Consider the following 12322-nt stretch of genomic DNA (forward strand, 5'->3'; position numbering starts at 1 on the left):
AACAAAAATAAATTAATTGATTGGAAATACAGTGAATTATAGTATGAGAAAATTTTGAGTATTGAAAATTAGGAATTGTAAAATTTTAAGTGGGAAAAGTTACTGAGTATTGTTAAAATTAGAGTCAATTAATTTGTAGAGTCAAGTTAGAGTAAAGAAACTGTGTCTGTGATGTAAGTCCGGTGGACAAAGATTAAGTTAGGTTTAAGATATGTCCGGTGGACACTAGGAAATAAGAATTGAGGGTTAACGTCCTGTAGACGGTTTTTTAAATTAGAAATTAAGGAAAATAAGGTTTAACGAACGGTGGACGGTTTTTTAATCAAAGTGTATTAAGGTTAAAGGTTTAACGTCCGGTGGACGGTTTTTTAAAGAGAGTATGTGAGTGTGTTACGTCCGGGAGACGCTTAAAATACGTGTGTGTGAGGGAGTGTGGAAACGTCCAGGGGACGATATTTAGTTTGTCATAAGTTTAGTTTGTCATAAGCATAGTTTGTCATAAGATTATTAATTGTCATTAAGGGAAAACAAATAATAAGCAAAGTGCTTAGGGTTATTAAGATTAAAAGTAAAGTTTAAATATATTTATTTCAGCCTGTTCACTATTCCTCTCCTCTCTCACAAAATATAAAATTTAAGAACGACTCTGAGCATATAAAATAATTACATTAACATTCGGTTCTGGAAGGCCGAGTTCATCTTCCAGTGGCGCCCTAATATTCGACTATAATACTTAGGTGTGACCACACTTGGCAAGCTAATCACTCTGTCATAAATTATAGATCTTTGAGGTGTAAGCAATATAATGTGCGATATTACTATTGCTGAGCTTACAGAGCTCAAACGTGTATTGACAATAATGGTTTCAAGCTCCTTGAGTTCGAAAACAGCGGGAAGTTTCATGGCAGGCCCGTGGGATTAGGCGGCTTACAGATCATCATATTTGAAATTTTTTTTTTTTAATTTTTACAAACCTCAGTTTCTTGGTGTTCTTACGATTGCAGACTTTTTTTGCAAAAATATCACTTTTAATGCAGCCTGATATCAATGTTGAACTTGTACTTAGTGCAACTTTTTACAGAGAATCTGTTTTTGGGGGCGATTAAAATTATCTTTTAACGTCACTACTATTTTAGTATATGAAAGTATTTTTTATATTAATTTTGACGTTTTAAATGTGTATCTATAACCTGTTACAAGTATAACGCACATTGTCATCACGATAGTGTTCATAATATCTTATGAGGTCTCATTTAAATTTTGTAGACCTATTCTTCGGGCGATCACCTCGAGCGCACTCGAAGATGAGCTGAATCGATCGATTGGTTAAAAAGTTATCGGTGATTTTCAGTTGTCCAATTTTTAAAAAAAATTACTTTCCGCCGCGTGGTCTGTAAATAACTTTTAAACTTAACATCATAGTTCATTTTTGTTGAAAACATTTTGATAACACCGGCACACAAAAAAAATAAAGTTGGTTGTGCTTTTGACCGGAACCACCTACAGACATGTATTTTGATCCGCTGAATTCGAATTTAAACTCCGTTTGGCCCGGTCACCGCCTAGATTCGAGTGAAATGCGAAAAACCCTCCAAAAAGGCAAAAAATTGCGAAAAACTGCTGTCACAGCGATGACCAAATTTTTGTAGACTCGGATCAAGTATGATTTTTATGTATTTCAACTTACTAAATCTGGATGTGAACGTTAATCAGCCCGTTGAGCCGTCAAAATTAGAAAAAATTGTGAATAACCGAAAACTAATTGAAATAAATCATGAAAAATCGAAATTATCGAAATGAAATAAATTTTTTGAATTTAGATTGCGTAGGATATTTATGTATTTTGTTCCACTGAATTTGAATCTGAAGTTTTCTTGCCTTTTTATAGTATTACAACTACACGTATATCTACTTTACAAGGTAAGTATAAGTAAACATTCTCAGTTCGGGCTATCTGTATATTTCTCAATTTATCTATAAATTGTCCTATTGAGAGGGTTTGCATGTTTAGGTTTCCACTATATTTGAAAATTTGTGTATGACCGTACGAAGGACGGTGTGGCTCAATTAGTTATAGATCAAATTGAACGGAATATAGTATGAAATAGTATATTACACACCTAGGGAAGTAAAGTAAGAAATGTCTCAGATCACATGTAATTGTTGGCCGAGGCGAAGCCGAGGTCAACAAACATGTGATCTGAGGCTTTCTTATTTACTTCCCGAGGAGTGTATACTATTTTTCTCCTCGACGGAGGCGGAAAGCGACAACTTCGTTTTGCACAGCGGGACGAAAGTTGACGCTTTCCGCCCGGAGGTGAGAAAAAAATATTTTTAAATATAGTGGATACCTAAACATGCAAACCTTCTCAATAAGACAATTTATAGATTAATTGAGAAAAATATAGATAGCCCGAACTGGGAATCGAACCCAGACCATGTCGGTATCACGCTGAGTGCTCTACCAGATGAGCTATCCGGCACTATACTATATTCCGTTCGATTTAATCTATAACTTATCGAGGCACACCGTCCATCGTACGGTAATACACCAATTCTATATAGTGGAAACCTTAACATGCAAGCCTTCTCAATAAGACAATTTACAGATAAATTGAGAAAAATATAGATAGCCTGAACTGGGAATTGAACCCAGACCGTGTTGGTATCACGCTGAGTGCTCTATCAGTTGATTGGTGTATATATACAAATGAGATAAGTCAGAAAGGAATACATACATATTGTAGTGGTTGGTATCTTAAATTAATATCACTTATACACTACAATGATAACACACTTATATTAGAAATAATAACACCACAATTAACAGCAGTAAAAGAAAGCAAGGGCAATATATAGTTTATTGAGGTACAATGTTTGCTGTTAAGCTGTCAAAATAAGACTGACTGACTTTAATCGCGCATCTATAAAACAAGAGAAGAAGGCATTTTGTTTTCTAGCTATTCAAATATTTAAAAGATCAGTTTCACATTCGTTACACTACCCCCTTCTCAATAAAATTATCGTCCCGATAAAAATTGTGTTGAAAGAATCGAACTTAATTGAAATTAAAACCATTTGCAATCTTCGTTCGATTCCGCTATGGTCCCAACACACCCTATCTATCACCCTACAGGGAAAAAAACACCATAGCCCAAAAACAACCCTGTAGGCTAACGCAAAGATAATAAAAACATAAAAAAATAGTCTATAGTTTAATTGAGCTAAGAATTTATAATAAAAAAATAAAATATTCTGCTAAATAGTTAATCGATACGCGTGACTCTATTTTCCTATTCAGCGAATCAAATAAATAAAATTTAAAATGTAACCCTCCTCTTGATTGAATAGACCTTCAATGGAAATGGGATCAGGTACGGGATGGGAACAGGAACTCCTTCCTCTCCTCCTTGAAGGACTAGGAATGGACTCCTTCTCTCCTTCTCAATGAAATTGAGAATATTATCTGCACATAATAGAAAAAACAAAACGAGTATCTCCAACATTTATTAAATTTTATTTTTTTTTTTTAAACATATTTCATCATTACATTCTATTATTTATCAGTTGTTCATTATAAACTTTTAGTGTGATCAATTTGTTACTTTTTCGATCTTAAATGCTCAATGTTCTACCGCTCGGTCCATTCAGCTCATATGCCGATATGTTATCTCGAGCTAACACATCAATGATTACTGAATAATACACGTTGCAACGAATTTCAATTTTTCCCCCTAAAAGTTCCTCGGAAACTCTCCAGGGCATCCACCTATCTCTCAGAAGTCGTGCACTACTTAAGAGAAATGTTGACTATGCCAACTCCGGATGGATCCCAAAGCTCCAGTCAGGATACTGTTGACCAATGATAAGTCCTAAGAATTCAAACTTTTAATTTGAGCTGAGCTCACTTAAACCAAAAGAAATATCCAGTCTCTCATCAAAGGCCCAAGAATCCCGGGAACCCCTTACAACGACTAATCGTTCAGGGTCCTCAGACGGACTTCCCTCAGCTAATAACCGAACTTAGAACATTCCAGTCCTTCTAGAATCCCGGGAATCCCTCGAACAACGTTACCACCGAGATCGTTCGGAGCCCTCAGCCAGACTTCTTTCAGAATCTCGGGAACTCTTCAACAACGTCTACAGTGTGGTTATTCAGGGTCCACTGTCAGACTTCTCCTAAGGACTATACTAGTCTTTAGTAGTCGTTCAGACATCTCCAATTCTATCAGTTTGCAAGATATCCTAGACTTACTAATTGACTACAGAATCCCGGGAACCCTTTACAACGTCTACACTGAGATCGTTCAGGGTCCCAGCCGGACTTCTCTTTTATTTTTTCTTATTGATCACAATACGGCGCAAGACGATTTACATGGACAATTTTATATTTTCCTTTGGGGATTTTTCTGATTCTATAAACTACGTTATTTAGCCTATTTCAATTTCATAAGGACCCTCCCAATCGCATTGAAGTAAATAAATTTTTTAATTATTTCCGTTAATATCGACTTTTCTTTTTTTTTCTTTTTTAAATTTAACTCATGATAGTAATCTCAGCAGTTTCACAAAATTTTCCTATTTATCCGTATAGAACTTATTCAATGACTTGATAAAATACTTGAGGTATTATATAGCCCAGATAAAAATTTTCAAAAATTACTATCTATACAAAATCGTTTATGTATCGTTCCACATCATAGAATCATCAAATGTACCCGGTTTATTAATCATGTCAATCGATTACAAAACAAAAGAGCGCTTAGATGTCACGGTATTTTTAGTTAATTTGTACTTTTTTTTTTTTAAATTTTATCTAACTATAATTATTATTAAATAATGATACATCACCAAATTTGTCCTTTTCCAATTGTAATTTGTCCACAAGTTCAATTTGAACTTCTCAATCAATTCTACGAAAAATTGTACCGTCTTTACTTTTTCCTGTTTTAAAAAAAAAAATAAGATTATCCGTCGTTTGGTGTTTCGATCACTTTTATTTTATATTTTTATCACACGCGTAATTACTCAGACTCGCACTTTAACACAAATTAATAAAAATATTTTCACAACACTAATTCATTAATCCCAAACTTTTTTTTTTATGTAGTACATCACACAAATAAATTCAAATACGCATTTTGACACCGATTAAGAAAAATATTTTCACAAAACTTAATTATTTAATCACTGACTTCGTTTAAATTATTACACGCACTTGGAATCTATATGATAAAATATATTCAAAAATTTTAATTAATTCATCACCGTATTTATTTATTTTACTACGCGCACTTTAATATAATAACACATATTCACAAAACTTATTTAATTCATCACTAAATTTATTTAAATTCACACGCGCACTTTATCACAAATTTAAAAAAATATGTTTTCACTAAACTCATTTAATTAATCACTGAATTCACGTCTTTTTTTTTTAATATCAAAAACACGGTCGTTTTAAATCTTTGCCTTTCCCGTCACGTCGCAATATTTTGACAGCTATTTTTATTTTATATTTGTAAATACACACGAAGGTTACGCGCACTTCTGACACCAAATTGTAGTGGTTGGTATCTTAAATTAATATCACTTATACACTACAATGATAACACACTTATATTAGAAATAATAACACCACAATTAACAGCAGTAAAAGAAAGCAAGGGCAATATATAGTTTATTGAGGTACAATGTTTGCTGTTAAGCTGTCAAAATAAGACTGACTGACTTTAATCGCGCATCTATAAAACAAGAGAAGAAGGCATTTTGTTTTCTAGCTATTCAAATATTTAAAAGATCAGTTTCACATTCGTTACAATATATACATACATACGTTCATACATACATATATGAACTTTTGAGTGGATGGAATTTCTTGACTCTTGTTCGAAAACTGCGCCAGTCATCAAGATGGTGGTAGCTCTCGGGCTTGACAACTAACGCGCCATTTGACATCTCAGCCTCAGAATGCCGCAAAAACTTTACCAATAGCAAATTCGCAAATTCAAATACACACGCTCGCGCGCAATTATTTTACTTATAGACGCCATACCTTTGAATTTTCTCATTGTTCAAATACCACGCTACATCTCGTGTAATTTTCTCATTGGAGCATCGCCGCATAAACTTCACGTGGAATTCTCTCATTGGCAGAAGGATCCTGACATGCGCAAACAAATCATCTCTAACGGTTTTTCTTCATTATTATTATTCGGAATAAGCTACCTTACAGTGCGGCCGCTATTAATTGTTGCTCAAAAAAACAAACCACGCGTATCTTTTTTGTCCAAAGTTTTTATAAAATTTTTCAAGTTACATCTGGGTCAAATCTCATTATTATTGTTTCATTTTCTTTTTTTCTATATTAAGTTGAATAGTCATCTCAATATTGTAATTCGGATTTAACGACACGTACATAACACGAGTGTTATGTTCCTGGGTGTTCTGTGATTCCATAAACTTCTACTTAATCAGTTATGTTAAAAATTAAGTTGTTAATTAATGTACATAAATACACTCATGGAAAAAATTAAAGGATCAAAAAAAAATTCTAAATTTTTAGGCGATTTTCAACAGGCTCTAACTTTGAGAGAAATGGTCGTACAAGAAAAAAAAAAAGGAAATTGTAGCTTCAAGTATCTACTTTTTGGATTAGAACTTTAAAATTTTTTAGCGTCAGCAGTTTTTGAGTAATCTTAGAAAAACTAACGACAAAAAAATTTTCAAATTTTTTTAATTTTTTTTTTTTGGTCTCCGGGCGTGGAAAAAATTATTTTTGCTTAACCACTATGAGGGTCGGATAACTTGATTATTCAGCTTTAATTTTTTTTTTTATGGACTTTGATACGTCCACTTCTCGCCAAGATATCGGTCTTCAAATGGAAAAGGATCCTTTTGTCTTTGATTATCGATATCTCAGAAACCAAGGATCGCACAGAAAGTTGATGGTGGGTTTTAAAAACTTGAATAAATTCCCTTCAACGATTAGCCATTGCTTTTCAAAAAAAAAAAATTTTTCCTATCGTCACATGAATTTAAAAATGCAACAAAAAAAGGGCTTTTTGTGGTTTTTTAGAAAATCAATCGCTAAAACGAAAATATTGTGGAAATCAATAATGTTGACTGTGCATTTTACAGTTCAATATGTCCACAAAAACCCTGCAGAGAGCCAGATTAATCAAACCAGCCGTTTTTTTGTTTCACGCGATGAAATTTTTAAAAAAAATTAAAGGATCACGTTTTTTGCTCTGAAAAGCTCATAATCTTTAACAAGATGAAAACAAACATTTTAGCGGAGCTTTGTCCACAATTTTATTGCAGACAGTGCTTGAATTTCCAAAAAAGAAAAAACTTTTTTTTTTCGAAACAAAAATTAAAAAAAAAAAAAAAATTTTTTTTGAATTTAATGACTGAGAGATCAGTAAAATCACGGAATGCAGCGACGTAAACGTGTTAATAATTATAGGGTGTTGGTTTTGTAAATTTCAAAAAGTTATTCCAAAAAAAAATTTTTTTGAAAAAATTTTTTTTGAATTTAATGACTGAGAGATCAGTAAAATCACGGAATGCAGCAACGTAAACGTGTTAAAAATTATAGGGTGTTGGTTTTGTAAATTTCCAAAAGTTATTCCAAAAAAAAATTTTTTTGAAAAAATTTTTTTTGAATTTAATGACTGAGAGATCAGTAAAATCACGGAATGCAGCGACGTAAACGTGTTAAAAATTATAGGGTGTTGGTTTCGTAAATTTCCAAAAGTTATTCCAAAAAAAAATTTTTTTGAAAAAATTTTTTTTTTGAAATTTTTGTTTCGAAAAAAAAAGCTTTTTCTTTTTTGGAAATTCAAGCACTGTCTGCAATAAAATTGTGGACAATGCTCCGCTAAAATGTTTGTTTTCATCTTGTTAAAGATTATGAGCTTTTCAGAGCAAAAAACGTGATCCTTTAATTTTTTTAAAAATTTGATCGCGTGAAACAAAAAAACGGCTGGTTTGATTAATCTGGCTCTCTGCAGGGTTTTTGTGGACATATTGAACTGTAAAATGCACAGTCAACATTATTGATTTCCACAATATTTTCGTTTTAGCGATTGATTTTCTAAAAAACCACAAAAAGCCCTTTTTTGTTGCATTTTTAAATTCATGTGACGATAGGAAAAATTTTTTTTTTTTGAAAAGCAATGGCTAATCGTTGAAGGGAATTTATTCAAGTTTTTAAAACCCACCATCAACTTTCTGTGCGATCATTGGTTTCTGAGATATCGATAATTAAAGACAAAAGGATCCTTTTCCATTTGAAGACCGATATCTTGGCGAGAAGTGGACGTATCAAAGTCCATAAAAAAAAAAATTAAAGCTGAATAATCAAGTTATCCGACCCTCATAGTGGTTAAGCAAAAATAATTTTTTCCACGCCCGGAGACCAAAAAAAAAAAATTAAAAAAATTTGAAAATTTTTTTGTCGTTAGTTTTTCTAAGATTACTCAAAAACTGCTGACGCTAAAAAATTTCAAAGTTCTAATCCAAAAAGTAGATACTTGAAGCTACAATTTCCTTTTTTTTTTTCTTGTACGACCATTTCTCTCAAAGTTAGAGCCTGTTGAAAATCGCCTAAAAATTTAGAATTTTTTTTTGATCCTTTAATTTTTTCCATTAGTGTAGTAGTTGCTTAAATAAAAATTATATTTATTTTTTGTGAAATAAGAAAGTGAACTTGCAACAAATTTTCTAACCTAAGCTACCGATCCACCAGTATTCCTCCGTATCATCTCAAACATTTTTTGGTCCTTCGAGGCGTATCGAGTCAAGTTGGGTCAAATCTGTTGTGATTTCCACTAAATTGTGTGGCAGTGACATTGCATATAGTGAAACACCTACACCACTAAGGCATTGCAGAGCATCCAGGGCGTGATACTGCCCTAGTGTAGTGAAATTTAAGGGACCTATAGCGCGAGTTAAATTTCAGTGTAGTTGTTTTAGGTTTCGCTAAAGAAGCAGTGTTTTGTTATGTCCGACTTCGCAAATTTTTTCAAACTCATATTGAACACTCCTAGGGAAAAAATATTCCATTTTCTCATAAGAGAAACCAGGATGGGTTCAATTGAGCGATACAGAACGTCATACCAGATTTCTTTCTTCTGTCTTTCATTCCCTTATCCTTCTTAAGTTCCCCACTTACTTTTTACAACAATTATTCTAATGCGTGGTAACACCCACAACTAGCATTGACTTAAATTGATTCGCGTCAACGGGACATCTTATACGATGCACGTCACCAGAAAACCCCCTCTTTTCCAAACTCGGACCCCCATGGTACGTCTAGAAAGCCTGATTAACGCGATTAATGACAATCTGCGAAGCGATGTCTGCGGCTGCTTAGGGACACGGTGCACCCAGCAAATGACAACAAACCATCGGCTTTAAAATTTAAAATTTATATTTGATTGATTTAAAATTCACTCAGGAAATTACGATACCTGAACTCAAACCTGAGCTAAACAATTTGAGTAATCGCTTAAGTCTCAAAATACAAGGATTTCCATTGCTGAAACGTTATAGCTCCCTTCGTAAATTGCAGAGGGTGGTGTCTTACTTATTGCGATTCACGTTCAACACAAGGCACAATAATCGGAGCCGTTCAGGCCCTTTGAGTTCTTCGGAGATTTCTACTGCCCACAACCTCATCATAATGCTTACCCAATCCTCATCCTTCTCTCGAGAAATCAATTGTTTGAAAAGAAATGAATCTTTGCCCGAATCCAGCAAGTTAATTCCTTTAACTCCATACTTGGATGATACAGGAATATTAAGGGTTGGTGGTCGACTTTAGCGATCATTTTTGCCCTTAGATCAGTGTCATCCCATCCTTTTACCTTCACACCATCACATAACTCATCTTATTATACGCGATGAGCATACACGCCTCATGCACGCTGGTGCCCAAGCGACTTGATATTCCATTCGCCAAACTTATTGGCCGTTAGACGCACGAAACGCTATAAGAAAAATTATTCATAAGTGCTTGCCCTGTTTTCGTGCAAAACCTCGTTTAGCTGATCACGATCCCGGTCTCTTGCCTGAATATCGCGTCATAGCTGCGCGGCCTTTCCTTAAAACCGGAGTAGATTATTGCGGTCCGTTAAATATAAAAGAAAGACGACTTCGTAACCGCAGAAAACTCAAGGTCTATGTGGCCATCTATATATGCATGTCAACCCAGGCTGTACACCTGGAACTGGTTTCCGATCTAACCACGGAAGCCTTTCTCGCAGCGCCAGTCTCAAGCGCCTGTTTTCTCGAAGGGGAAAGTCTCTTGAAATTTTTTCTGATAACGCAACGAATTTTGTAGGTGCTGACAGAGAATTACAATCATTATTCGAGTCAGCTGAGCACCAAACTCTCCTTAAGCAATATCTTGGTACTGAAGGGATTGCTCGGCATTTTATCCCTCCCAGATCTCCTCATTTTGGAGGGCTCTGGGAAGCCGCGGTCAAATTCTTTAAAAGACATTTAATTAGAACTGTTGGAGACACTTTATTGACAAACGAGCAGTTAGAAACATATATAATCGAAATAAAAGCGATATTAAACTCTCGTCCTTTGTCACCTATGTCCTCTGATCCTAATGACTTTACCCCTGACCGCTGGTCACTTCCTAACTGGTAGTCCATTGACTAGCTATCCGGAGATCGACTTCTCCAGCACTCCATCCAATCGCCTGTCTGCCTGGCAGTAAGCACAAAAGTTGAAGCAACATTTTTGGAAACGTTGGCATAAAGAGTATCTGAACAACGTAATCAGTTCATGATGATAAGGACGGGCAGGTTATTTATAAATAAGATATTGGTATTCGTGGTTATTACGTTAAGTATATTACAGGTATATAATAATATATATAGATACAAGATACACGTCCGTTTAGGATGGTGTACTGGTAAGAACAAACCACTATACATAGATTGTCAATGGTCATTAGTATAGCTAATACATTCTGGTAACTTCTGGAACATACTAACACTATGAACCTTGCCCCTCAACACGCTCTCTTAAGTTATATAGTACGCGCATACTAATCCAAGCTCACACACACTAATTTACAATACCTATATTGCTCACACATTTTCTGTGTTTAATACCACTCAAACCTTTTGTAAACATATCTGCTGGCATTCTTTCTGTACACAGATATTTTACATCTATCACACCGCACGCATACTTATTTCTTACAAAATGATGTCTTACATCGATATGTTTAGTACGCTGGTGGTATACATCGTTCTTGATCATACTGATTGCGCTCTGATTATCATTCAGTATCGTGACAGTCTCTGATTCTTCCTGTATACCTAAACTTACTAACAGGCCTTTCAAGTATAGGGCCTCTTTAGTAGCCTCCGCTACCGCCATATACTCTGCCTCTGTACTTGAGAGTGCCACCGTTTTTTGTTTAAGCGCTTCACAACTAATTACAGATCCCGCCAGAATGAATCCATACCCCGTATACGACTTACGGTCCGTTGAGTCCCCTCCCCAGTTAGCATCTACAACGGCAAATAGAGCTAGCCCGGTTTGCTCAAATCTCAACCCGTAATCTAACGTACCCTTCAAATACCTCAAAACCCTTTTCGCGGCTTTCCAATGCTCGACATTGTAGTTGGTATTGAATTGACTTAAATAATTCACCGCGTACATTATATCTGGCCTGTAGTTATCGCAAGATACAACAACGCTCCGATTAAACTCTGGTACGGATACTTATTCATTTCCGATTCACTCACACGTTCTGGTTTTACTAAATTACTTTTAGCCTCGACGGGTGTGTCTATCGGCTTACACTCATCCATCCCAAAACGTTTAAGTATGGCCCTGGCATACTGTCTCTGTCTCAAGAACACACGTGACTTTTCGTCCCGCTCAAACTCGATACCTATACAACTTTTAACTAGTCCGAGATCTTTAGTCTCGAATGACTTTGACAACGTTTTCTTTATTTCACCTATCCAGGCCTTGTCGTCACTAGCTAATAAGATATCATCTACGTATATTGCTATATACATCATACTGTCACCTTTCCGGTTCACAAACAGATATTTGTCGTGTGGCACTGCATTAAAACCTAATACATTAATTATATCTACTAATTTTCGATGCCACTCAACCCCGGCTTGGCGCAACCCATACAACGACTTTTTCAGAGCACATACACTGTCACTCCCCGCTTTCAAGCCCTCTCTCCAGCGCTTTACGGTTTCTATTATTTTCCCGTCGCGTATTATCTTTCCGCCTAAACCGATGGGCTCACCCGCACTTATTTTTTCGA

At 35.1% G+C, this 12322-nt stretch overlaps 1 protein-coding gene across 1 annotated transcript; it reads right to left on the reverse strand.

Annotated features, from left to right (window-relative positions):
• Positions 1-11091: 11091 nt before the first annotated feature.
• LOC130669017 (uncharacterized) lies at positions 11092-11694 on the reverse strand. The gene has a single exon (XM_057471664.1). The coding sequence runs from the start codon at positions 11692-11694 to the stop codon at positions 11092-11094; it is 603 nt and encodes a 200-aa protein (XP_057327647.1).
• Between the last annotated feature and the right edge of the window lie 628 nt (positions 11695-12322).

Source organism: Microplitis mediator, chromosome 5 (assembly GCF_029852145.1).
Source record: "Microplitis mediator isolate UGA2020A chromosome 5, iyMicMedi2.1, whole genome shotgun sequence".
In the NCBI taxonomy this organism is placed as follows: domain Eukaryota; kingdom Metazoa; phylum Arthropoda; class Insecta; order Hymenoptera; family Braconidae; genus Microplitis; species Microplitis mediator.

Excerpts from the sequence above, each read along its gene's own strand:
- LOC130669017 (XM_057471664.1), bottom strand. The coding sequence starts at position 11,694 with ATGTACGCGGTGAATTATTTAAGTCAATTCAATACCAACTACAATGTC.